Source organism: Phaethon aethereus (genome assembly GCF_964289735.1).
Source record: "Phaethon aethereus genome assembly, chromosome: 15".
NCBI lineage: Eukaryota > Metazoa > Chordata > Aves > Phaethontiformes > Phaethontidae > Phaethon > Phaethon aethereus.
In genome coordinates this window covers 14,951,849-14,979,752 of record NC_138591.1, presented here as the reverse complement: position 1 = coordinate 14,979,752, position 27,904 = coordinate 14,951,849, and the positions used below count along the sequence as shown (strand labels likewise).

At 37.8% G+C, this 27,904-nt stretch overlaps 1 protein-coding gene across 2 annotated transcripts in view; it reads left to right on the top strand.

Moving 5' to 3' along the window:
• The window catches only part of RBFOX1 (RNA binding fox-1 homolog 1), a gene marked incomplete at both ends in the record, with an annotated part of 1,321,463 nt that overhangs the window by 904,654 nt on the left and 388,905 nt on the right, over window positions 1-27,904 (top strand). For both annotated transcript variants that reach the window (XM_082006867.1, XM_082006865.1), the window contains one exon: window positions 15,107-15,148. In XM_082006867.1, the coding sequence (XP_081862993.1) occupies window positions 15,107-15,148 (42 nt within the window). The remainder of the gene's footprint in view (window positions 1-15,106; window positions 15,149-27,904) is intronic.

Genomic DNA, 27,904 nt, shown 5'->3' with positions numbered 1-27,904 from the left:
CCAGGCAAGAATTTTTGAGCAAAAGTATCTTTTTGCAAAGGAAATAAATTATTATTTTTAACATTTGTTTAAGGCACATTACTTAGATAAAAATTCCTAATAAGAGACAACCCTGTCTCAGAATATGCATAACAGAGATGTAAAAGGCCTGACTTCAAGTCTCTAGACACTTTTAGAAATCAAATGATGGCTATGATATACTGAAAAACTAGACAAGTAACCTAATGCAGAGCAGCATTCCTTACCCTTTTAATTGCTGCTTATTCTGTCTCGGTAAGTGAGGTAATTGATGTTTTACTCTCCAAATTGATCTCAGTGTTGCGGGTAGTTAGCAGACTAGAATGGCTTTTACATCATAACACTAAAAGTCAATTCTTCTGAAAAACTAAGCCCAGGCTTGGAAATTTACTAAACCTGAAGACTTCCCAGCTTAAAAGTAATGAGTTTGGATCTTGAGTGCACTGGACTAGATGGTGATTAATGCAATTTAACCACACAGAACATCACAATGCTGTTTCTTCTCTTTTAAATTTTCTTGTTCTCATTTCCCCACAAGGCCCGCATACATCAGAGCTTTGAGTAACTCCAAATTATTTCTGTGTGATACTTTGTTTATTCCTGTTTAAAGTATTTTTTAGTTAGTATCATAACAGACTGGCTAAAAAGGGAGTGGTTTTCAGTTTGAACAACTTAACCCAACACCTCTTTGGTAATCGGCATCCTCTTGCAGTTGTGGAACTTACCTCAGGGCTTTGCTTTTACTTTGCTTCTTGGCAGTATATGCAAATAGCTTTTCTATTTGCAAGTAAAAGGGAGGAGAAACAAAGAAATAATATGCAGGCCAAAATGACTTTGAGTAATTTTGCATATTCATCTCACTGCAAAATTTAATAAAGTAAGTTCTACAAAATCTGTTCAGGTGTAAAAGCAGCAAATAATTGGTACAAACATTGGAAACAAAGTGAATGAAAAATAGTGAGTTAAATGACAACCTGCTTGAGGCTACGACTGTGCTGTACTGAATACGCAAGCTGTACCCCCACACTGTGAGCGTTACTTACATGCAAATGAGGATGAAATGTACCCTTTGAATTGTGCATCTAATGATTAAATTAGTCATGTACATTATTACATAATGTTGAAATTAGTTATAAATATAGCTGATTTATATTTTGCTGCAGTGAAAAGGTAGATACAGATACCGGTAGGAGAGATGCTTCCCTGTCTCTCCCTCTCGGTCTCCCTTGTATATAGAGCTATAGATAGACAGGTATGTAAGAAAACTTGTAGATGGAACTCTGTCCTGGATGACTTTCAATCTGGGTTAAGATATGGCAGAAAAGTGAAGATATATATAGCTGTACGAAGAAGAAAAGAGGTTATATTTGTTGTAAAAAGAGATGATACTTAGATCTTTCATGTATATCTATATGTTAAAAAATTTCTCTCAGTCTTGTAAATTGTAACCTGAAACCTTCTCAATTTAGTTCACTTCAGGGTAGCTCATCACAAAGTCTATTTTAGAGGTGTTGGGAGCAGCACTTCCATGCATAAGGATTGTAAGCAATGAGTCATTAAAACGATTTCAAAATGTATAGATACAATAGAATTTTGAAGCTACAATTTCAAGCTTGTTGTCATGGACGTCATTGAAGAGCATGACATTTAGTTTGCAAAATGGACATGGGTATGCATGCATGTGTGCGCACATACACAAGTCTAAATGTTTCCTTCTGCTCTTCTATTTTTAGGACAGTAAGGCCATTACTGTGGCCTCATTAAAAGGTGAAATAAAATGTTTAACTTTGCCAGCTGCCCCTGATTTTTGCTAATGATTGTTCAAATTCTTAACAGAAAGGCAAAGAACATTTTAAGTGAGACTTACTTGTTCAAGGTAACCTTACCACTTCTGAGTGAGAATAATATACTGCCCTAATGGATGCTCTTGTATGACAATTTCTAAATGTCTTTCATTATTAAGTGTCAAGGTTTCTTTAGGAAAGCTTTAGAAATTCTTGGGAGAAATGTTTCATTGCAGCAAGCTGTAGCACTGCCACTAAAAATATATTGCTAATTAAAGTTTATTGACATTCTTTTTAATGCATTCTTAGAACAAGTAAAAGCACTGAGTAGTTATTGAATGCGAGGCACTGCATCTTCTATAGTTAGTTAAGCCGTTTAGGAGAGGAGATTAAGGTACTATGCCCTTCTTTTCCCTGTGTAGTTGCTGGATTTAATTACTGTGCAGAATTAAAACGTTTTCCTCTCAGGATACCAATGCTGCAAAGGCTCAAAGAAACTTTGGTGTTCTCCCTCACTTTTTCACTTGCTAGCCATGGATGAATTGGGAAGGTAAGTTAAATATTTCCAAGGCCTAAAACGTACACCTCCCCAAGAAGGAAAAGAATTTTGACTATTTGGAAACAATTCCTTCAAGGGACGGTTCCTAACCTGAGCAAGGGTGTTCAGAGTTACTTTAGCTGTATGTGAATATAAATACAGAGTTTGCAGATTATACCTCTACAGAGTGCCTATTGTGGGACACTTCTCATCAGCCACAGACTGGCACGCGTTCAGCCATATTCAGCTATGGCACAACATTGCTGTTTTAGCACAATAGCGTCTGTATTTCTGATGTATCGAGGTGCATGGTCTCCATGCTGGTGGGAGGGGGAGCACCTGCAGCACTGCTCTCCTCCACTGCCAGATGGGATTCCTGGGTTTGCATAGGATAGTTGAGCCCAACATACACCGCAGGTCCAGGGTTCCTTTGAAGCACCATAACTGCTATGTGATGTCACGCCGTACGCTCCCCCAACAGAGCGAGAGAGTGGCAACAGAGGGGTTACTGACACGGGGTAAAGGGTGCAGACTTTACCAGGCTGCCATTGTCCCAGAGGAGCAGGTAGGCAATGGTCACAAATCACAGAGCAGGTCTCGGAGGCAGAACTTCAGGACTCCTAGAAAAATTCATAATTTGGAACAATCTGCAGATACATGTATTATCCCATCGAGAAGAAACCTGGCAAACCGCAGTTTGAATCCCTGTCCTGTTCGTGGCATCATCTGAGGCTAAATATAGCCATGGTATTGCGAGGTAATTCATGCTCGCTTTGGTCTCATTTACTGCTGTATTTTGTTCTCATTACTGCTGTGTTTGGCACTGCAATTATCTTGGTATGTTTTTCTTTTAAATGAATATTAAAAGGTAATCAACTCTTAATTGATAACTTACTTTCATAATGCAGACAATAGACAGTAAAAAACATTGCATATTTTGCTTACGTTACTATTCAGAATCATGGAATCATTTGAGTTGGAAGGGACCCTTAAGGGTCACGTAAGTCCAAACTGAAATCCATGACTTCTTACTGACATCATGACAACTTGAAAACTGCTGCAAGTGATAATGATCTTTAGGTGGAAGCAGGAGAAGCGTTTGCACTGTCTTGCCACATCTCTGGAGTACTCTGAACCACGGTGAATCCATGATCATTTTTGTAAGTGCAAGGAACCGGAGTTACTTTTCAAATGGTTGCCAGAAAACTTTTACCCTTCTTTACATCTCTAAATCTAAAATAATCTGTTTCAGTGGAGTTCCTCTGCAACTCTGCTGCTGCACGTAAGAGTAAAGTACTGCCTTTGGTATGCAAGATTTACAGTACAAATCATAAACAAAAAAGGATTTTTACATGTTGTACTAGTATCAACAGCTGAGACGTGATTGTTCCGTGGCGCTCGGAGCCAAACACTCTGCCTGCTTGTACAACCTACAGTAACATTATCCAAGTTGTAGAAAATTACATAGAAAGTTCCTTATGGCATGTTTAGTCTTACAGCTCATTAAATATCTGCCTGCAGTTTCTTCCTGCACTTACAGAAATGGTCAGGGGAATTGCATAACGGAGAGGGGGGTGAATCCTAACGCAGAGCCCAGGTCAGGCTCATGCCATAAGAGTAAGAACAGCCTGGTGGTGGATGTACACATTTTTTTCTCTCTGGATCTAATTAATTCATTCCAAAACAAAACACACTTCTGGTTTTGGGTATATTTACTAGGTATCACGCATAAGATGGGAAATTCTCTCTCTAAACCTCATAAAAGCATAACTCCTCCCTGTCTTTGCTATGCTTTAGGAAAAGAGTATCACCTGAGGGGTCCACAATTTGATAAATTAGTGCAGTAAAGACCTCTGATTCCCTCAAAAGATTGATTATAAAACAAACTAGAAAGTTTAGCACAAGTTTTGTACACTTTGTTTTGATTTGTGTGTGTGTAAGCATGGAACTTATAATTGCATTTCCTGTACAGAACAGAAAGGGGTAATTTAAAAGACACTAATGACACCTAGATGGCTATTTTCTATTGAAAGTATGTGTGGATTCTAATGATGAATTTGCATCTTGCTTTTATGTCCTTGCAATTCTCTACCAAGAGCTGAAGTAGTACATATATGCGTCACAAATAATGAAGCCATCCACCAAAATTTCTAGCTTCAGGTAGAATGATACATAAAACCAGACTATCATTTTTAATGAGTTTACTTCATGGTACTCACCTTTTTTTGCAATCAAATTTTTCTGAAGAGAATATCTATATAAAGTACACGTAACTGTATAGGCATAGGTTATTTCCTAGTAACAAGGTTTAAAATTTGCACACAAATCCTGCTCATGCCCCCGTTCTTACCTATTTAAGAAACGAATTCCAAAACAAAAGGGAAAGAATACTAATGCTTGACCAACCAACTAAATTCAACTGTAGTAGGATACTGTTAATGGACTCTCAGTTAAAAACAATTATAGAACTTAAACTGTTAATGTTAAAAATTCTAAGGATTTTGTATTTCATCTGCAGATGAATAAAAGAACTCTTCCAGATAAATTTACTGATGATTGATTTATTAGGCTAATACTGCAGAATGACACTTTAGTATGTTTTGGATCATTTCATATAAATTAAACTATTATATACGGAGAAACATATATATACACACACACACTCTCTTTCACTTCATACCACACTGTAGAGTAATTTTTTTTTATTAGAAAAAGAGTAACTCTGAGGAAGGGGACAAATCGAAGTTTGGATATCGATCAGTTCATTGGCTTCTTGCTGACCTGGCAATATCTTGTTGCTCAGAGCAGTTCCTCCTATAATGGCCTCTTCAGCCAACAATGTGGACCTGCCAGATAAAGGCTGGGGCTTGGGGGTTTTTTTTTGTAATTTGTCAGCATTGGTGACTGAATGAACTTGACTTATTTTTATCAGAACACAAGCACAGCAAGTAGCCTTCCAGATGTTTACTGATAACCCACAGGCAATGTCTATAGTAGCAGTTTGTCACATAACTGGCTTTGGTAATTGTCTGAAAATCCATGCCTGTCTCTAGCGATATCCTTATTGTCAGTCTGGCATTCTCCTCTTCCTTGGAGTGTCTTTCTGAGTTGTCATCTGCAGTTAGTGTAACGTCTCTAGTATTTATTTTCTGTTCAAAATACAAGAAACTATTCTATGTAAAATAGAATCAATTATTTTCACTTCAGAAAATCTACTGTGCAGCATATCATGTGTTTTGCCTTCTTTATGTAATGTCCTTATATAAAGCTCTGGAAGACTTTATGGAAGACACTTAAAAGTAATTTCAAAAGCTGGTAGCAGTACATGATACTCAGATATTAATTAATGTATCGGATTTCTTCATTCTATATTTATACTAGCTTCATAGGTTATCACTTAATTGGTATTTGTGCCATTATCAGCATTAATTTTTTTTCTGGATAAAGACTTTAAGGAAAGAGACTTCACATGCATTTTCCAAAAGTTACAAGATTTTACAAGAGTAAATGCTTGTAATAACAATATGCTTATGAAAGAAAAATGATATATGCCGCAGTAAACAGCGTAATGTGTGCAATACGCCAGGCTTGGTCTGGTAGTGTTTGCATTCTAAGATAACATACTTGTAATTCTACACTGGTTTTTGCTTTAACATCACAGTACTTTTAATTACATTTTTCACGGTGTCCATTTATTCTTTTTAGTACAGTGCTTTTGCTTTCTGATTACTCCTTATAATACTTAGTGTGTATGCAGGGAAATTAAATAAAATGCACTATAGCTAGTCTTTTATACATAAAGGGAACTTATATTTGAATACTAAATATAAACATTCTCATGGGATTGTTCCATGCAGAATTTTAATATATGCATGCAAGAACATGCATGCAGAATTTAATTTTGAGGCTTTACCGCACAAGTGTTTTTCTAGAATGGTACTTGCAAAAAATATTTTCTTAGAGACCTTTTTCCTAGTTTATATTAAAGTATACAGCAAAGTAGTTTCCAATACACATGCACCAGTGCCTTTGATGTTCAAGGGTTAGCCGCATAGTGTAGATGCAAAATAAACATTAACCAGTTTTTGTCTTCATGATACTTTTCACAAGGGCATACCAGAGACCCACAGTTCCTAAACTTTTTATGAAGAAACAGGGAACTACTTATGTGGGAGCACGGGAAAAGCTGCAGTGCTGGCTGTGTCATGCCACCTTGCAGGTCTTCTACTTAAAAGGGGTGTCAGAAAATTAAGAGCTTCCAGGCTCTGCTGCAGCACCACGAGTTTCCTTGAATATACTCAGGGAGCTAAAGGCAAATTCAGTGACACAGGTATCTCTGTGATCTTTGGGCCTATAACTAAGGCTATCTGAAACAAAACAAAAATTCAAAACAAAACCCAGACCCCCAAAAATTTATTTGCCAGGGAACAGTGTCGGTCAAGCAGCATAGATAATCTTGCTGATAAAACCTATCTTAGCCTGAAGCGAAGAAAAGGTGAAAAAGTGGACTCTCTGGTTTCTCAGCTCGTTAGAGGAGCCATTTTACACAAGGAAACAATTGCCTACAAACTGTTTTGATAGATCAGGTTTTTTGCAGTGTTTTTATTTTATTTTTTGAGATTTTCTGCTTTTTTGTCTCAATAAAATTATCCTGTTTGGAATATTTTGCTGATTTGAGGGTAAGAAGAAAAGGAGAGGGAGAAGTGCCTATAAAACCATAGATTGTTTTTTATGGAAGATGAGATGGTCCCATTTGCATTTACAGCTTTACAGGGATTGTAGCACTAGGCTCTTTTTCTTTTTTTGATGGAAATGCTTAATCTGAGCTCAATGGGCCATAATAATTGCCTGTTTCTTGCAGTAGAAATAAACCCACTTGTATGTGACACTTGAAACTTTAACTCTGCTTAGTATTACACACAGAATTGTAGACAGTTCTTCACCCAAATATATTTGACAGCAGTGCTAGTCGATATACAATACCAAGCTAAGGGCATTTGAGAATAAATCAGTCCCTCTAGCTACTGCTATAGCACAATAACTGATGGTTGTAATAAAAGCCCATTAAATTAAAATTCTGTGCATGCAGACACACATACCTAGCCGAGAGAAGCCCAAGGCTCTCTGTTCTGGAAAAATTTGCATATGCATAGACAGACATAGACCCATAGAATTAGTAATGCTATGTACACAAAATATCTATAGGTTTTCAGTGTTGTATCATCTCATTAGACTCTCTTCAACATTTTGAGGCTTTCAGGAGTCGTATGTAAAAAAAAGATAAAATTGTAAGCAGCTCATAGAAGAGGAGGAGGATGGTCCCAGTTACTCAAGGAAGAAATATTCTTCATTTTATTGTTGAAAGCCTCTTGATGATGCTGCAAGTCACTATCAAAGGCTCTAAAAACCCCACTTCCAGTTCAAATCATCCTATATGTTTATTAAAAATACCAGTAACTGCATGAGTCTTCTGTGTTTGAGCACCTCAGGCTCTATGCTGTGGCACTATGAGCTCTTGGGATGAACACTGTTTCTTCATTTGTGTTTTGGGTTTTCACATGAAGTACTGAGAAGCCATTTTAAGTCAATACACAACTGTATTGGGTTTGCCTGACAAGGTTTTGGCAGCGGGGGCTGGGGGGGCTGCAGGGGTGGCTTCTGTGAGAAGCTGCCAGAAGCTTCCCTTGTGTCCAACATAGCTAGTGCCAGCTAGCTACGAGATGTTTCTGCTGCTGGCTGAGGCCGAGCCCATCAGTGATAATGGTAGCACCTCTGGAGTAATGGGGTGGAGGGGCGGAAGAACCTGTGCACTGCAGCTGGAGAGAGGAGTGAGAGTATGTGAGAGGAACAGCCCCGCAGCCCCCAGCCTGGGGCAGGAGGGGCTCCAGGTGCCGGAGCAGAGGTTCCCCGGGAGCCCCTGGGGAAGCCCCCGGGGAGGCCGGCTGTGCCCCTGCAGCCATGGAGCTCCACGGCGGAGCAGATCTGCACCCGGGGAGGGCCCCACGCCGGAGCAGGGGGATGCCTGAAGGAGGCCGTGACCCTGTGGGCAGCCCACGCTGGAGCTGGCTCTTGGCAGGGCCTGTGGCCCCGTGGGGATAGAGAGGAGCCCCGGCTGGAGCAGGTTTGCTGGCAGGACCTGGGACCCCGCGGGGGCCGGGCTGGAGCAGCCTGTTCCTGAAGGACGGCACCCGTGGGGGACCCAGGCTGGAGCAGCCTGTTCCTGAAGGACGGCCCCTGTGGCGGGACCCAGGCTGGAGCAGCTCGTGCAGAACTATAGCCCATGGGAAGGAGTCACACTGGAGAAGTCCATGAGGACTGTCTTCCATGGGAGGGACCCCAGGCTGGAGCACGGTCACAGTGTGAGGAGTCCTCCCCTCAGGAGGAAGAAGTGGCAGAGACAAGATGTGATGAACTGACCACAACCCCCATTCCCTGTCCCCCTGTGCCGCTCAGCGGGGAAGGAGGGAGAGAAATCAGGAGTGAAGTTGAGCCCAGGAAGAAGGGAAGGGTGGAGGGAAGGTGTTTTGAGATTTAGTTTTTAGTTCTCATTATCCTCCTCTGATTTGAATGGTAATAAATTAAATCAATTTTCCCTAAGTTGAGTCCGTTTTGCCCATGAGGCCAACTGCCCCTGTCCAGCTGAGGAGGGGAGTGCTAGAGCAGCTTTGGGTCAACCCACAACAACATTATACATGTATTTCTGTACAAGCCCGTACTTTCTCCACGTAGTAAGTAACTTGAGGCATCATTTCTTCTGAATTCTGTGGGGCAATGAGATAATGAGAACTAATATGTAATAAAGTGATGCAAGGAAAGCAACTGTTTCTACATGAAATACACCATACGCCGCTGTCTGGTGTTATCTCCTTGTGTAGCATAGCATTTTTGTGCAACATGGCAAGGAAAAAACCCAAGCATTTTATTTTCGAGGGAGGACTTTTACAGCCGGATGAGTATCTAGGGAGAGAAAACACTGATAGATGGATTTTGCAAATGGTATGAAATGGTACGGACTGTCTCATAATATCTAGTGAAATACAACTAGCACAGCTGTGACAGAGTACGCTCTGGTTTTATTTCAGCTATTTTATCTATGTATGAATGAGGAGAAATAGGAGAACTCAATCAGATAAATAAGAAATTAGTAACTGTGAAGTTACATTCTGGTAAAAGCGCAGTGACTGTGATCAGTGCCAAGTCTTTCGCATCTGACACTCATGTGCCACAGTTCATATATAGGTACTGACTGTAAACTATCCTTTCCTGATGAAAACGGGCATACTGTTACAATTCAGGTAATCATATTCTCATTGTCCTTTTTGAGGTGGAAGAAAGACAAAAATGTTGTAGGGCCTTTCTTGGAACTAGTGTTGGAGTAGGTGTCTTAAGCTGCACAAATGATCATGGACAAGTGATTCCGGTGCAACTGCTCACTGGAAACGGGATGGCTTTATACACATCTTTTTCAGAACACAGGCTAAGTCCATTTACCACAAATGTTTGTTTAAGGTAAAATAGCTAGAATATAAAGATTCTATATATAGAATATAAAAGACTCACTATTTTCAACCACTGGGACTGTGCTCCATTTCAAATGATCTTTTCAATCCTGAAAGTATTCTGAATTTGTAAATGCAAAGCAAATACTTGGGAATGTTGTACTGTAACAAAAATGGGTTTTCTTTTACATTTTCTTCCAAGGGGTCTTTTTTTTTGTTTAAAATGATGGAGCCTGACAGCATGAGTGTCTTATAAGACTACTGTCTTATAAGACAACCGGTATGTAGTCTGAACTGTTGTTCAAATTCTTTAAAAATGTTTCCTTATTGAAATCCTTTAAAGAGAATCAGTACTTCAGGCATTCTTCCACTAAAATCTTATATGCGAGAGCTTGACATAATGACAATCAACATATTGGCCAGGTTCTTCATGCAGTCTTGAACTAAAAGAAATAAACAGTTCATTGCATATGGTTTAATCCAGAGACATAACGAAGTAAATGTAGTATTGAGAAGCACTGTATTTAAAATTGCAGGATGTGCACAAGATTTGCTTCTAAGGTCTCTTGATCATTAATTAAATATGGTATGGCTTTCCTTTTTCTCATTTATCTATACAGGTTTACATATTGTAAATGCATTATTTATGTTTTCCCTTAAGTGCTTAGTACTGCCAGGATGTTTCTCTTAAACTGGCACAGATAGGAAAAAAAACAATATGAGAGAGCACATTTGGCACTGGTTTGCCGCACAGGCACTTGTTCGCAAACGCGCCTTTCCCAAATGTATTTTAATAAACTTGAACTAATAAATAGATAGATGGCATCATTGTTTAAACTAGAAAAATATTTTTTCATTAAGGTAAGTTTGGGGTCTGGGTTGGTTTTTTTGTTGTTTTTTTCTAATCTCATTCTTTTATAATACATTATCACTGAGCCTTGCTGCTTTTGTTCTGGACAGCTTTTATGTGAAGGGTGATGAGGGAGCTATCTACATGGAAGCTCACCTCTGAGGGAAGCTGTCACTGAAATGGATTTTGTAATTACAGCTAAAACACACAGTTTGGAATCAACCATTTGCTGACCTTTGAACAAAGGAAATTGCCACCATTGGTGCGTCCTGCATATCGCCCATTGTCTTCCTTCCCTTCTTTCAGTAAACAGAACACAATGGATGTGGTGGTAGACTGAGTCAAAATGTATTTTAGAATACAACCTTCACATTCTTATGAAAGCTGTTTGTTTTAAAATAAATTTTGTTATGTGTTTTGCTGGCAGATGTGGTGTAACAGTTGGGTGTTAAGACACAGTTGCCCTCTCCTGACTTGTACATCTTTCTTTTTATTCACTCTTTGCCTCTCTGTTGTATTCTCCCACTGTTCGTAAACACTTTTTCTCAATCTGAAATAACATTTCCTGTCCTGGTCTCTGTGATGTTAGATATTTGTCAATGTTATGTTTAAAATGACAGTAGCAGATAGCCTTATAGATGACTAATTAAAACGCAAAATTAATTATCTGCTTAAATAGTCAATACCTATAACCCTTGCTCCCACTTTTTTTGTTTGTTTTTTAAAAATTTTGCCTTTCTTCCATTCTGAAAGCCCCCCCTTCCCACCACTACCTTTGGTTTTCAAACACCCAGTGTTTTTGGAAGCTTGCATGTTCACATTATTAGCAAACATGAAACCAGCTGTTCTAAGTCAGACTGAAGGTCTGGAAGTCCAGGATACCATCTTTATGCGTGCCTACAGAAGAGGGGAACAAAGCAAGCTCCTCCAGAGTTTTCTTCCAGCTTCCAGGAACTTTGAATGGCAAAGATGGTGTCTGTGCACTTAAGTCTTCTATAAGTTTTTCTTTGATTTTTATTTTTTTTATCCACAGTACCTACTCCTTTATGCATTGTATGAAGAATCATCTTTTCACTTAGTTTGATCTGAACCTGGCCGCCTATTATTTTCATTTGTTGCCATCTAGTTGTTTTTTTGGAAGAGAGGAGAATCAATTGTTCTAGCTTCTCCATTTCCATGTTAGCTACGATTTCATGGACACCTACTCCAAGCCATCTCTCTTCCAGGCTGAAGTATTCTGGTCTTCCTGCCTGTTCCTGTCTAGATATATTTCCTTATCTTTAGCCACCTTTGCCACCTTTCTGTCTGAAAGAAGGTGAGGTCAGAACCAAAAGTTTCATCCCATGGGGAAGAGGACAACACACTCTTTTGAAGGGTGATGTTAAAGGTACCATCCAAATGTATTATCGTATCTAACTGGAAATAAAATAGTAAATATAAATTTTTCAAAGTCTTTCCAAAAGATGCTTCACAACCTTCTCAAAAAGAGCCTAAACTAACCCCAGAGTAGTTTGCAGCTGCTGTGGAGTAAACAAAGTACCTTCATGGTTTACCTAAACATGCAGTCTGCATGTCCAGGCCCACCAATGTGGTATGGCGAATGAAATGGGAAGAACTGTAAATCTCGCCTTGTTTATGTCATAATTTTATCAGAGAGACTAAACATGTATGGCTGTGCAATACAGAGGTAAGAAAATCAGAGGATAAACACAATACAGATGAGATGGAAGGATTAGCTAATTCCGTATCCCATGGCAGTAAAGCAAATGTAAATCTTATGGGTTTTGTTTCTTTGATAACAATTACATTGTTAATTTTCTATTATTTTTAGGGCTTTTTACTTTTTTTTTCAAATTATATTATTGTTGTATTTTGAATAACCCTTATCTCCTGTTGATTTCTATGCTGAACATCTTTTCTACATGATTACATTTTTGTTTTTTCCCTGAAGCTTTAAAAATTATTACTACTACTACTACTGAAGTATCGGTAGTACTTAATACCTATAAAGATTACAGTTCTACTGTGTTCTGCAGGCAAGTTATGAAAAATAGCCCTGTTGCAAAGTTGTGCTCTCTAGGCATCTGACTGGAGAAAACAGTCAAATTTGACAAGAGATGGAAAAGAAAGTTTGAGAAAATTATGTTGAATTAAATAAAAAGTAATCACAATATTCCAGCATTCTGTAATGTACTGCATGTTCTATTATGTTCTCCTTTTTTCCCTTTGTTTTCTTCAGTTAATTACCCTGTTGTTTGTTCAGTTTTCTTTTTTTTTTTTTTTTTTAAATGCCTGAAGAGTACCCTGAGAAATACTGGAATTAATAGTAGGGGCTGAACATTTCTTCTATAAAAATAGCTGGTACATCCAGAACCAAATTACAGAATGTAAGACTGGCAGCCTTATCCAAAGATGCTGACCAGTGAAATATTATAAAGCCAAATCATTCAGGATGTTGTTCCATTTGTTAACTGGAGGTCATGTGCTATTAGTTTAGCAAATTATTTTCTTCACTTCTTTATGCGCCCATTTATCTATGAAAAAAAGATAGTGATATCTGTCTTGTGTAACGACCACCCAGGACAAAACTGAGTAAAGTAATAGTAGTGTTGCTATGTATATAGAATATATCCTACAAACAGTCAAAGAGTGGGTAACTTTAGATGGTTATGATTTTAAACTTGTTTGTTTTCATGTGTGTAGGACTGTTGTCTAAAAGTAAAACTCACTACATTTCAACTAATATTTTTTTCTGAAAATTGGACTTAAAAGCTCTGGTGTGGACACTTACAGAGAAAAACCTAAATAATAATAGTAAAAAAGCCCAAACAAAACAAAGAAGTCCAAACTCACTTCAAACTTTTTTTTTTATATTTTTTTGAACAAGAATAGATGCATCTCGTGCAGATTCGGATCTAAAATTAACTTGAGATTTCATGTAAACACAGTTATAATGCAGATTAATATGATATTAATGTATAAATGGTGTGAAGGTGTGAACTTTGAAAAATGGAATCGCTAGTCTGCAAGAGAAAGTCACGTTAGCTGTACTTAATTTTACTCTTTAGGAGAAGATAATGAATAGACCTGTGCTGAATTCCTTTACCTTTTTTTCCCTGGTAGAGAACTTTAAGAAATGTATCAGAAGAGCATTTGTTGCTGTTAGATTTGTATTTTTGTACAGGGACTTTGTTGTAAAACTCCTGCTATATGTATAGAAGGTTTTGCTTGTAACTCATTTATTAGGACTCGTTTTTCTGTGTTGAAAAATGGCCTGGCAGTTTTATTCTTATGTAGGTAACCTGACTTTGCCTGAGAAGGTCCTGTTTTCATCATCACAACAGAGCAAAAGTATTTCATACAAATGGGTATTGGTTCATGTTTCAACTTTTTGTAAGTGCAAAATAGTGAAAAGTGTACTCTGAACCTCTGAAAATATCCCTAGAAAACATTGCATCAGATTTCTTTTTCATGTTTTGTGAATTGTTTGCCATGTACGTTAATTACAGAAAAGGCAGTGACTATACTTTTAATGCTAGTGATAATCGCTAAGGATTCTAAAAGTATTTTAAAAAAAAACCAACCAAACAAAAAACCTCTCACCACAGGTTGGACAAATCACCATCCGAGTGCCTTCCTGAGCAAAGCTGTTACAGTTTTGTTCAGGAGGTCCTGGTGGCAGGAATGAGTTAGAAACCAAGCATCTAGAAAGCGAACTAGGAACTGGGTTTTTCAGTGCTACTGTTCATTTTCTTCAGCGCTTTCTAGAGGAGCCCCTTTCTTTTGGCAGAGTGGTGACATCACAAATGCTGCTGCCGTTGACTGATGACTCGCATCTGCTATACTTGGTAATGAGGTCCTGCTCAGCAACCAGCTCTCACACTGTAAGAGTGTTTCTGTCATAAAGACAGCAGTATGGAAACAAATACACATTGGAATCAAGTCTTCTTCAGAGTTATTTTTATAGTGTAACTGGAAGTTGTCATAGGAATGCTTTGTATCACTTCTTGAAGCTTCTATCTCTTTATTTCTAAGGTGTGCTGTGAATATATTATAGTATCTTAGTAGTGGGATATTAAGAAATAGAACACAGACTTGTGATAAAACAGAAAAAGGGGAACGCTTTTTCCTGAACTGAACTGCCACCGAGATCTTTAAAATCTCAAAAATGCTTTTGTACTTCAGCCTTGTGGCGGGTTCTGGTGTTAATTTCCTTTTCACCTTTGTAAATTTAAAATAGGAAGTCAAAAAATAATACTTTTCTTCAGTAATGATTCCATCTAGACACAATATTGTATTTAGACTCATGGCTGTGTTTCCAATATTTATTTGTGTAAGGTATGTAGACCTAGCAGCTTTGTTGTGGCAAGAATGCTATGCTTTCAAAGTTGTTCTTTTTTCTTTTTTCCTCTTGTAGAGTTCAAAGCAACAGATGAGTTGTGAAAGAGAACAACTAAGGGTAAGTGCAATGATATGCCAAATGTTCTGTTTCTATAAAATACAAGCCGAATCTAGTTTGTGCTACTGACAGATGGTTTTTATATTAAGGGGAACATATTTAGCTCACTTGTTGCTTGTTAGTAAGTATTGTACATACCTCAATATAGAACAGTTACAGTAGATACAGGTTTTTCTTTCATAATCTAGTGAGATTTGTCAGTAATTACCTCTTTATGGGAGCTTTCTTGACACTCTGTGTGCTCTTCCTATGCACTATGTGAAGATGTGGTAGTGGCAAAGGTCACTACGTCTCTCAGACTTTCTCCACTACCAGGCTGTTTCAAACTAGAAGGCCCTACTATCCTTTGGATTCTTATATACTGTGTGTGCTTTCAGAAAGAAATCAGTCCTACAAATGTGAGGGAACTGGCAGAAAAGGTCCAAGTATTTTAGTGTGCATATTGGTTGTGTACAATCTGTAAACAAGATCTAGTTCCTGAACCCAGGTTGCTGACCTTTGTTTTCCCCTTTTCCTATATAAAACTGATGCTGTTTTAAACAAGTTTTAGTCCCTGCTCCCTTTGAAGGCTACATATGCTACGTATCTCTGCAGATGCTTTTTCATCACAAGTATTTCCTTGTTCAACTGATTGATTCTAGTATTTGTTTGGAAAGGCATAAGAGCTTTCATTAATCAAAAAAAAAAAAAAGCTTTCAGGTCATCCATGTGTTGCTTAATAGAACTACATTTATTGATACTACATCATAGGTATTTTCTTGAAATCCCATATGCTAGTAGAGAGGGAGAGGCAGGCCTGAAGGAAATGTAAGTTTTTATGCAAACAAAAATATACTGGAAATAGAAAAAGCATTTTTTGCTTGCAGTTTACTAAGCATCAGCAGTACCTGCATGATTTGCAAGTGTAAAGGATATACTCTAGCCTTAAAAGAAGTTGTGCAGTGTTCTTAAACATTTATCCATTCTTTAGATTAACTTCATCAACATATTTAGATGCTTCAGTTGGTCTTTACCATATTTGCAATAGCATTTTTCTTTATAACAAGTTATGCAAGAATGGTGCATCACATACTGTTCTTGATTCTTCTCTTGCTGGTATGTGACTGCATTGCTACTGTGCTGGAGTGACAAAGCTTTGTTTTATCAGCAGTAACGTCTCAACAGACTAGCTGTCAAAGTTAAAATACTGCTATAGTACCTGAAGGACAATCTTTTCAGGAGGTAGCAGAGCCATGAGAACAAAGAGAGTTTTAATTTGGTTGTATTGTTTTTATTAAGTTTTCTCCTTTGAACAAAGAAAAACATTGTTACGAAATATAATGGAAGGAGGCCGCCAGCACTTTCTTCAAGTAAATATGTTTTTCTAAGTAGTGGATAAAATGTGACGCAGTAGAACTTTCATGTATCTTTCTATTCCATTATTACACATTTGCATCTAACAATGAGCTCAGTGCTTATGATGCTTTTGTCATCAAAATGTGACTTTTTGTGACAACTTAGGAAAAAAACATGTCTCTAACCTACTAAGATTAGGTCCATCTCCTTCCACTACTGCTGTGTTGTTCCTGTTACATGGAATATAATTACCAGTGTAAGCCCTGTTCCTGAGGCTGGGATGCAATGCAAGCAGGACACCACCCCACAGTTAGAGCTTGTGGCTGTAGCACAAAAGGTTTAGCCACTCAGAAGTCTCGCACATGTATGGCAAGAGCAACAGTTAGAGTGCCCGAGCAGGGCAGAGCTGTTCCTTTCCCCTACCTGGTCTTCAAGCACCCAAACCTTTACCAGTGCCCAGAATCTGTTCGAGTTTACAACTTCTCATCTGCTGTGACAGAAGGTCACAATGAACTTTCAGTATACCGTGTGGAGATGTTTTGGTCATAGTTTAGTCATGCAGCGAACAGGCACCCACTGCCAGGTTCTGCACTCTCAGGGTGTAACTTGACCATTCTGTCACTTTTGGGTTGGCTCCCTGACACTGAGCAGTGCTGTTAGAGAGGTGTTTAATTAGCTGAGTTAGAGTTTTCAGGCCTGCAAGATTTTCTTTTGGGGTTTGTGACCCACCATGAATACCTGGATGTGAAGCAGTCTCTTCACAACAAAATACTGTTTCATCTCAACTGAAAGACGTAAAACGTAACAAAAGAACAGGATTTAAACAATAAAATGCAAACATCCATTTGTGTTTGTTCAACTGAGTTAAAACTAGATTATCCTTAGATCACCTGAAAATATGATGAAAATATAGTAAAAAAGACGTATTATCTCCCACCTTCCTTGCTAAGTCTAAGATGACAGTGTGTCTGCCATGCCCCTTTTTTGATTCCCTAGTCATTCCTCAGCCTACAAGTCCTAAATAGAGTAATGAAACTCTTATTCATATTGTAGCCTCTGGACATTCTATATTATATTTACAACGAATGACAATTCTAAGAATTAAGCAAGTCTGTATTTTAACCCTTTTCTGCTCAAGCTTTGAAAATGACCAGTGACCACAAGTTGGTAACTTACTTGCCTTGCCAACCTGGTACCGTTACCAGCTAGACATTAATGTGTATACCTGAATTACTTAAATGAGAATTCATACAGAAAGCTATGGCAATTTTATCTCTACCACAGCTCGTTTGTTTTTGGCTTTTTCCTATTTGGATATATAATACAAGCTGACTTTGGTATATTTCCATCTGATTTAAAAAAAAAAATCACAAAGCATTAATGCTGTGTTTTAAAGTTTTTACTACCATGTGCTGCTTGAATAGTAATTGTTTTCATATTTCTGTAATTTGTGTTTTCCTTTCTAATCTGGCTTCATTTAAATCAAGTTCTACTAAAAAACCGATGTGTCTTCGCAGGGAAGTTGGCTCATCAGTATCGTGCTCTCTAGCTCCAGCCACACACTGCTCTTTGTCCGGATTTCCTTTAAAGAAAATAATGATACTGTTTAGTCCTCCTCATGCTGTTTTGTGTTCTCCAGTCCTGATTTATAAATCTCTTCTTGGACAGATACACCGTATCCTCTTCTCTGACTTTTTCCTACTGCCACTTGCTGTTTTATGAGTCGCTGTGTGGAGCTTAATGTAATTGTCATTCTGATGCATTATAAATGACCTGTAAACACACAGAACTCACAGCTTGCTCAAAATCATTTAAAAACAATTTTCATATTTGGGGCTGAAAAACAGACTTTGAAACATGAGTGATACAGGTCATTTAAGATTGTGAAGAAAATCGGGATACCAGCCCTAGGTAGAAAAAAGCTGTAGCACATAAAGGTATAGAACAGTGTAGTAACAGCCTCAGAAGTCTGTCTACTGCTTCCACTGAACCTTCCTTACTGCTTTGACTTTAATCTGGGATTTTTTTTTTTTTTTACCATAGCCTAAGGACATTATTTAAATTTACAGGCTCACTAAAACCTTACCAAGCTTTACCAAATCTTCCTTTCAACTAAGAAACTATTTAGTTATAAATAGCATTAGCTATTTATTAGCATTATCAACTCCACATTGTTTCAAGTGAACTTTTGTATCTGTATTTACATGCATGAGTTCTGCTATATAAGCTAATGCTTTTGGTCCTTATGCAGCAATCCTTGATGAGCTCTCTAAGGTGGGCATAGAGCAATTTTAAACTCTAATGTGAGGAGGCTTTATAAATGTTCCTGTGAATACCAATGAGGTCTAATGGTAAATGGTGTGATTAACTTCCTTGATCTGAAATTTTAAGTGACCTAGTTGTTGCTCTAATTAACAGCTCCTTTCGCATGCACTTATTATCAAGATGCATTATATGCAGCCAGAGTTCCTTCTCTGGTCTGAAATATGGGAAGGGCAGGATCTTACTATCATCTTGTATTTAATATCAACTTATATTTTTTTACAGTACTCTAATTTTCAAGGAGACAAAAGGAAGTTTTGTGTTCAGTATCATTGTATTTGTCTTGTCTTTTTTATACGGTTAATGAAATAAGATGTGACATGCAGCCAGAAATGTATTAAAGTTATGCTGGGTAGAGGGAAAACAAAAGCAAATGCATTTATATCCAGCAAAAGTTTTAAGCAACCATAATGCTGCAATATTTAGCTTTCTTTAAGTCTTTGTTCAGTGCATTAATTCATCAGGTTGTAAGGTGCTTAGCTGTGTAGATGAGTACTTTTGGAAACTTTTTAAGGAAAATTTTTGAAGCTCATCATTGTGGTATTAGCTTTGTCCAGTGATGTGAGAATAATCTGCTGATAATTTTTGTGTACAATGTTCGTCTGATGCCCTGAGGAGGTAAATTGTGATTCAGTGGCAGATGCTAATTTTTTAATCAGTTTGAGCTGAGGGGAAAAAAAAATAAAACAACTGGAGAGAGGAAGAGAATCAGAGTGGAAGTGATTTGTGAAGTAGATGTTTTCAGCATTTTCCGAAATAATTTACTATGGCGACACAGCAGAACTTATGTGCTGGCTGGCCAAAGAACTGGTGCTTTCAGTCTCTACTTTTTCCCACACTGGACTGGGGAAGAGGAAGGGTATATAAGCTTGTTTTGTAAGTCAGTAATGTCTTGTCTTGTTACTAGAAAGCAACATAGTAATTCACAGCATTTCTGCAAAACCAGGCAGGTAGTTCTGGCTGTTAATAAAAATTTCACTGTTTTTCTTTTCCTTCTGAAAATCTCATTTTGACTGGAAGAGTAATCTGGAATTATCTATTATTATACACCCATCTCTTAAAGGAAAAAGGGTTAAAAGGAGAAAAGCTAAGATATACTGGTAGAGTTGGATCAATCCAACATGTGTTTACTACTCATCCTTTTTTTATGCAGCATAACCTACGTGAATTCCTCTGACATGCTAGACAAGTGGCTTTAAATGATCCTTCTTTAATTTCTGTAGTTATTCTTGCAGTAAGCTATATGTGTCATCATTCATGTAGGTGTAAGGTGAAGATACGGGTAGGTGAGATAAGAAGGAATTGTATTTTTGGATCCTGGTCTGTATTACACATAGACATGGAATGAAATCAGAGTAATCTCACTCACCATCTTAAAAACTACATTCCCAGTGGTTCCATAAAGAGTAATTCTCACAACATAGTTTGGAAAAAAATTATTGGAACTAAGATCTAAAGAAGAATAAAAGGATTGTAAATAGTCCACCAAACTTTTGGGGAGAGGAGCTAATTGTAGGGATGTGATTTCATTTAAATTGAAATTAATACATGCAAACAAAGGCAACAAAAGAAATGTGGTAAAATCAGTTTCAGTCCTACTGGCAGTTCTGGTATACGTTAGGAGACCTCCTAAGTGTAGTAACTTCCTTAAGGTAACACTGGCCTCCAATTTGTTGCTTAATAACCATGGTGATTATTAACAGAGTAACAGTGGCTAGGTAATGAAAACTGGTATGGTTCATGTTTAAAGTGACATAGCCTCTCACCGTGAGGATGCTGTTATCCTCTTAAAATGCTAACTGCTAGTAATACGCTCCTTTGACCTGTCGTGCATTAACCCCAGCCAGCAACATAGCGCCACGCAGCCGCTCCCTCACGCCTCCCCCACCCCCAGAGGGATGGGGGCAGAATCAAGAAGGAAAAAAAAAAAAACTTCCTGTGTTGAGATAAAGACAGTTAATAGGAAAGCAAGGGAAGAGAAAATAATAATGATAAAAGAATATACAGATTAAGTGATGCACGATACAATTGTTCACCACTTGCTGACTGATGACCCCCCAGTTCCTGAGCTGCAGTCACCACCCCTCTGCCAACTCCCCGTTGATATACTGGGCGTGACGTCATACAGTATGGAATATCCCTTTGGCCAGGCTGGCCAAGCTGTCCTGGCCATGCTCCCTCCCAGCCTCCCGTGCACCTTCTCACCGTCAGAGCATGGGAAGCTGAAAAGTCTTCGACTTAGTATAAATGCTAATTAGCAACACCTAAAACATCAGTGTGCTATCAAGGTTATTCTCATATTAAATCCAAAACACAGCAGTATACCAGCTACTAGAAAGAAAATTAACTCTATCCCAGCCGTCACCAGGACAGATCAAGAGGATAATGTTTGCAGCACTTCCCTTTGTTGAATAGTGATGGTGTCAGTCACCTCTGGTTTCTTTAAATTCTTTTGCGAATAGTAAAGGAGCCTTTAGGTATTTCCCTTGTCTCTGCTGCTGATGAAATGCCATTTGGAAAACTTTCCATTCCCTTCCTGATGTCTTGGCATCTCTTTCTGAGAGCAGTAGGCAGAGAATTTTCTGTTGTTCAGCTGACACTTCCTTTTGAATTAAACTTTGTTTTTTGCAGTCAAATATTTTCCCAGTATGGTGCTTCGTAACTGATGAAACTGAAGAGTTACAGCAGTATTTGGTGAGGCTGAAGCAGTATTTTTAGTAACTACCTGTCCATTTAGCATGACAGATTCTGTCTAGAGCTGCAGCACAGTATATGGAATTTGGCAGCTACTCGATGTCTATTTAACATCATGTTTGTATACAGACAGTTAAGGATAGGGATTTGGTTCGTGAGGCAGTTCACTAAATGTAATCAAAGTTCAGGAAGTGGCAAACTTCTGAATGGCTAGAAGGAAATAGATTTCAATAGTATAAAGGCTGTTGAACCAGTACTCCAGATTAATGCAATACCCTGATGCTCTCTTCTTCCTGTTACAAACACATTAGCAATACACACTACAGGATTGTCACTGTATTTGGGAACAGCTTCTGCACTCAGAACAGCAGATTTTTCCCAGGGTGTTTCCCCAAGCCTTTCTGGCTTGGGTGGGGCGTTGTGTGGTTTTGGCTGAGCAGTGCTCTTGGCTTGTGCTGTGTTATTTTTTTCACTAGGGTCAAGTGAAAAACCTGAAAAAGCTTTTCAGTTGCAGGTAGATGGGCTGGATTTTTAACATATTCTTTCGTCCTTATGCATGGTGGATTTCTATTCTCATTTTTATCAAATAACTCATATGTCAAATAACTGACTAAGCAGCTAGATTTTTAAAGGGAACAAGACAGGCATTGCATGAGGGTATTAATAACCGGGAAAAAAAATTTACATCAACAGTCCAAATAGGTAGTATTATAAAGATCTGTATTCATTTGGCCACATTAACTCCTTGAACCAGTATTGTCTAAAGTAGAGAGAATGAAGGAATATTGATTATAATATGGACATCATGTTCTAGTATTGATGGTAATGGTCTTTTTATGTTCTGTAAACTCTTTCTAAACCTTACTTGTTTAAACTGGTCAGGTTTACTTCTCTACTAAAACGTTTAATTACGCTTTTTTAAATGTAGCTGCCAATTTTTTTCAAAGGAGCAAAGTTATAAGGAGACACAAGTTTATTCTAAACAAAAATGCAGGCGCACGCATCAATATTAATATGTACATACAAACACACATATCTCTATTACATATAGATACATAAAAAATACAGTTTAAGCATCCAGTCCTACAGGCTTGTAGCTGACATGTGACAGAGCATGTACACCATGCTGTTGATAAAAAGGGTGAAATCTTAGCTTCAGATAGACCAGGATTTTAGAGGAAGTGTATAGTTGTTCTTAGCCTCTTGAGTAAGAGAACCTGGACAGTAATTGCGTTCTGTTCTATTCTGCAGCAAACTCCCAAGTTACCCTGAAAAAGCCAAATCTTTCTGTGTGTTCGACAGAAATGGTTTTCTCAGTACAGAATCCCAAGCTACTGCATATAATTTCCAGGCAGCAGGATAGAGAAATCAAAATAAGCTACGGTAAACAAACAAAAATCATGTTTTATCAAGCTGACATGAGTTTTGAGCCATCTTGAAGTTTTGGGCTCAAGCAGGGAGCTGCTATTCTTGTTGGAAGACAAATGAAGATAAGTACCGTATTTAAAAAAATACCTTTAGTTCTACTGATTTTTCTCCTTTTCAGAAAGCCCTGCAGCAACTGTATTAGCCAACAGGTTCACACTTTTCACTGTGTTTGCAGAAGCTGTTGGGACAGTAAGATCACCAAAGCAACGTCTCTGCTACATGTATCTGTTTGGTGCGTTCCTAAGGTATCCTAATGAAGCGCAGTCCTGGACAGCATAACCACTGCAGGTGCCTCATCAGTTTGGAAACTGGTATAGTTAAACATCAAAGCCTGAATTGCATCTTCTGGTTTTTAGACTGAAATAAACTCCCACAACACACTGCTGTGCTGAAAGGAGAACTATGAATTGCTCAGAATCCCACCTCTTTGCCGTATTGAGAAACAGCTACCTAGCTTTGGAAAAAGTTATTTAAAAAAAGAAGCGGGCCATAATATGTCACTGTTACTTACATTAGGGATTTATTTTACCTCTTTATTTGTCCTGTTCATTTAAATGGGGTTTAAATACTTATAGGAAAGTAAACAGACATATGCATGTTGAGACATTATTTCTAAGTTACTATTTTCAACAAATTCCTACTATAAATTATCTTTTTAATATGTAAGTGAAATTTACAAAACCCCATGTAATAGCTATGGAAAATAGGAATGTACATATGTGAAGTGTAAGTATGAATGAAAATAGAGAAAGTATATGCTAGCTGTACCTGGAGAGAAAGTCAGTCCTACTGCTTAGTTATAGAACCTTGATAATCTCCCCAAAAATACAGAGCAGATGGATTTTTTTTGAATGTATTTCATCATCTGTACCAAGTATGGAAAAGTTTGTCCAGTTATGCTGGCAGTTAACAGAGCGATAGATTACAATTACATCAATACATGTGGACTACCCAGATAAAAAGATATTATATAACACAAAAACTTGTAGCAGAAATAACAGCTCTCAGGAACTGGTCATGAAATCCCTGCAAAACACCATTCTGATATCCCCAGTCTCTGTCACTGAGGTAGGGTAACTCCCTTGCTCTGTGTATTGTATATGTGTTTGGGAGAGATCTTGTGTTTTAAATGCCACAGTCTTCCAAGAGAAAAAAGAATAAAACCAAAACAGTTGGCAGGTACTAAAAGATCATGATGAGATCATGATGAAAGGGGTAGGTCTCTCCTGGGACCAAAACTATTTAATACCTTTATCAATGACATAGCGGGATCGAGTGTACCCTCGGCAAGTTTGTGGACAACACCAAGCTAAGTGGTGCTGTCAATACTCTAGAGGGAAGGGATGCCATCCGGAGGGACCTGGACAGGCTTGAGGAGTGGGGCCAGGTGAACCTCATGAAGTTCAACAAAGCCAAGTGCAAGGTCCTGCACCTGGATTGGGGCAATCATCAATATCAGTACAGAGTGGGGGACAAATTAATTGAGAGAGAAGAAGAAATAGTGTAAGTGGGTATTTTTATATTTGTAGCATATTTGATCCATTTTATAAACCAGGAAATTGAGAAAGGTAAAAACATTTCTCTAGTTTGTAACACCTTTGTTGTTTCTCACCCCTAGGAGAAGCTGACCTTGACTTAGGAATATTTTTTCCCCCCATATCCGTTTGCTGTTGCCTATTTTGAAGATTTGATCATTCCTGTTATCTTTAAAGACAGTATGGCTTAGACAGGGGGAGGAATATAAAAATGTGTAAAAACCAAGTACATCGTATCACAGGCATTTTTCATGCTCCACTAATATTGGAAATTTAAGTCCTTACGTAAAGGGGTGGCTATAGATGTATTCTAAAGATGTAACCAAAGGGCATGTAGACTGTTATTCCATAGGTAACAGGCAAAAATACAGATATACTCTCTACTCACAGGTTCACTGGGGCAATTTATAGCATTGCTCTTTCATACAGTAGTTGTCTCTTCCTTTGGATTCTTAAGACCTCTGTGAGTACAATACTGAAAGTCAAAGAAGTGGCCTTCATCTCAAGGTCGCTTTCCTACTTGATAGCAGCTGCTCTCCAAAGAGCACATAATTAACAGTTTTATTACCTTGATTTAGTAATTTTCTTTGGTTGGTTTTCCCTACATGGTATAGATTACTTCATATGCTATCAACTCATTTCTCCTTTTTTTCCCCATTCTCTTAACTACTGCTTTCTACAACTGTTTTCATCGTTGTTAAAAATCACTTATATAGCACCATAAATTACAGGCACTTTACAAGCAAAGAGTAAGATACTGCCTTTGCCCCAAATAGTTTATGGTTCACATGCATCCTTGATTTCTGGTGTACTTTTTACTTAACACAATGGCCTGGGAATTTTAAGGTAGATTGCATTAATCTTCTCTTTTATTCCCACAATTATTTCATGATCAGATGATGGCAATCACAACTGTATGCCTTCATTTATGTAATGTAGGTAACTAATCCTTTGTTTGCTACTTAGTATGAAGGTATTGTAAACACTTCTGCTTACTAATAATTCCAGGCACACATTTTTGTGCATATACAATTGCATCTAAAAGCTGCAGGTGCTGGAAAAAAAAAATCCAGACATTTGGTCATTTAGCTCTCACACCCTCCACCCCTCACTGTGTCGTTGTCGTGTGTCCGTGTCTGCTCCCCGCCCCCCCCCCCCCCCCCCGGTTCTTTTTTTCTTGATACTGTAACTGGCATTTCCATTTTTTGTAATGAATACTCCCAGGAATTTTCATGTGATATTGCCAGAGTGCCCAAGTAAAAACCTGACAGCATGTTCTGTAATGATGCCTTTGAAAAAGTGTATTTTTTTTGAGTTTGGCTCATTTGCTAGGCTCACAACTCAAAGGTATCTTATACTTGGTCTACAGTCCTGCTTCCACTAAAATGCACTTTTAAAACCTAACTGTAGTTACCATTTAACTTGAAAATAATGAAAAGTACATTTTCTGTTGTTTGCCTGAAAAGTAGCCATCTAAAATGCAGCTAAGGAATGTTACTCTAATTATATACTACTTTTACTTCCTTCACCTTTAAAAATATTTTAAAAAACCAGCCACCTGTAAATCTAGGAAAGATTCTAAATTCACTTACCAACTTAATTTACCTTGAGCCCTTGAAATGTCCAGGTCTTGGGTGCTGGTCATCTTCCTAGTCATAAGCTCAGATGGAAATGTGGAGTCCAGGATGGGATTGTGGAGTTTTCTTTCAGTTATGATAATCTTGTATCTAGATGGTCTATTTTACAGCGAGAGACAGTAGAATATTTTGAATGTTCATCAGTGACTAAGATATAATGAAACTTTTCTGAATTTGTATGTATCCAAACTTTACAATTTTTTCACATATTAACATCTCAACAGAGCACTTTCGGTGTGCTGACAAAGTCATGCCAACCTTTCTGTTTTGAAAATAGTAAGCAACGCTTACTATAGTTTTCAGATCTAATGGCTGGAAAAAAATAATAGCTTCCATACTCTATTCAGTTCATTAAAATTCTGATAACTCTAACTGACCCAAAATAATTAAAAAATATTTTTTTCACCAATTTGTTATTTTGAAAAGGTATTAGAGACTTATCCTAAATAATACATGCTAGTATTAGGATTACATTTAACTATCAGAAAGACTTTTACCATTTTTAGAGGACTTTCTTATTTATATGATGATATGAATAGCACTGCCTTGTATTTGTATTCACAGAAGTTTTCTGATGGTTTTTAACTTTCTACAATAAACACGTGCTCTTTTTAGCATAGAGAAGCAAAACCTATAAAGATTGCCAAAAATAACCCACTTGACCTTAACTTAATAAACCCATCCCACCACATTTCTTCTGAAATCTTAAACTTAAAGCTTATCTGTGGTTGCTGGGTTGTTTTGGTTTTTTTTTTTCATTTCTCACTTTACTAGGAATACTGGAAAATTACTATATAGACCAGAAATGATTTATGTAGATGAAACCAGAGGTGACATGAAATGGCCCTAGTGTTCACGAATCAGTGAACAGCAGTCAGTTCAAAAGGCTGATAAAAATCATCATAAATAAATTCTACTAAAGTATTCCTGCGATAAATTCTTCATTGCATTTGCTAGAACTTCACTACCTGCCAGCTACTGCTTTGTGCTCCTGATAGCACTAAATAGTCTTCTTCAGCTGCTACAGTCTTGAAGGACTGGGGAGAGAAAAATGGAACCTTGTAGAACTTTTGGGGAGAAGGGTGAAGTGCAAACAAGTTTCTTTCCAGAGCCTCCATTAATAGTGGGGAATAAGAAACTTGTTATGAAAAAAAGCTCCTCCATCAAAGCCACAGGCCAATGGTAACAGAGGCATCTGAAAACCTTAATAAAATCAGTCAACGGGGTTCTTTTTAGTCCCTTGCAAAAAAACCCTCAGTAACGTACCATAACAACACAGTGATGTAGACTGAGATACATTTTAAATATATAACTAATGGCTGAAATTGTAAAAGCAAAAAAGTTTCTGGATATCTTATCAATACTTCTGTAACTACTTATTTCAAAAGTTACGTCAGTGACATGAGTGCTGTAGTTAGTCAAGTTCCAATAAAAATATTTGAGAATTTTAAACAATTTTTAATAAACAAATGTATGCATAGAAGACAGCATTGTAAAAATTACAGCTAAGTGGTTCACACACACCTCTCTTCTGAGTATTCTTATTCAGAAGAGCAAAGATATATGTTGAGTATAGTCAGGGGTGTTAAAGATCTCACCAGGATAGAGTCCCACTGCCAGCTGTGAGGAGAAAGCCTCTTCGGTATTAATAATTCTCCCAGAAGATTGTCTAGGAACTGTCAGCTGGAATCATTATAAGTACAACTAGTCTGAAAACAGAATTAAATTTCTGTTCTGTACACTATTTGGATATTCCCCAGGATGTTGTCATTCCCAATCTGAAGAACTAGTGTGTCACAGAACAG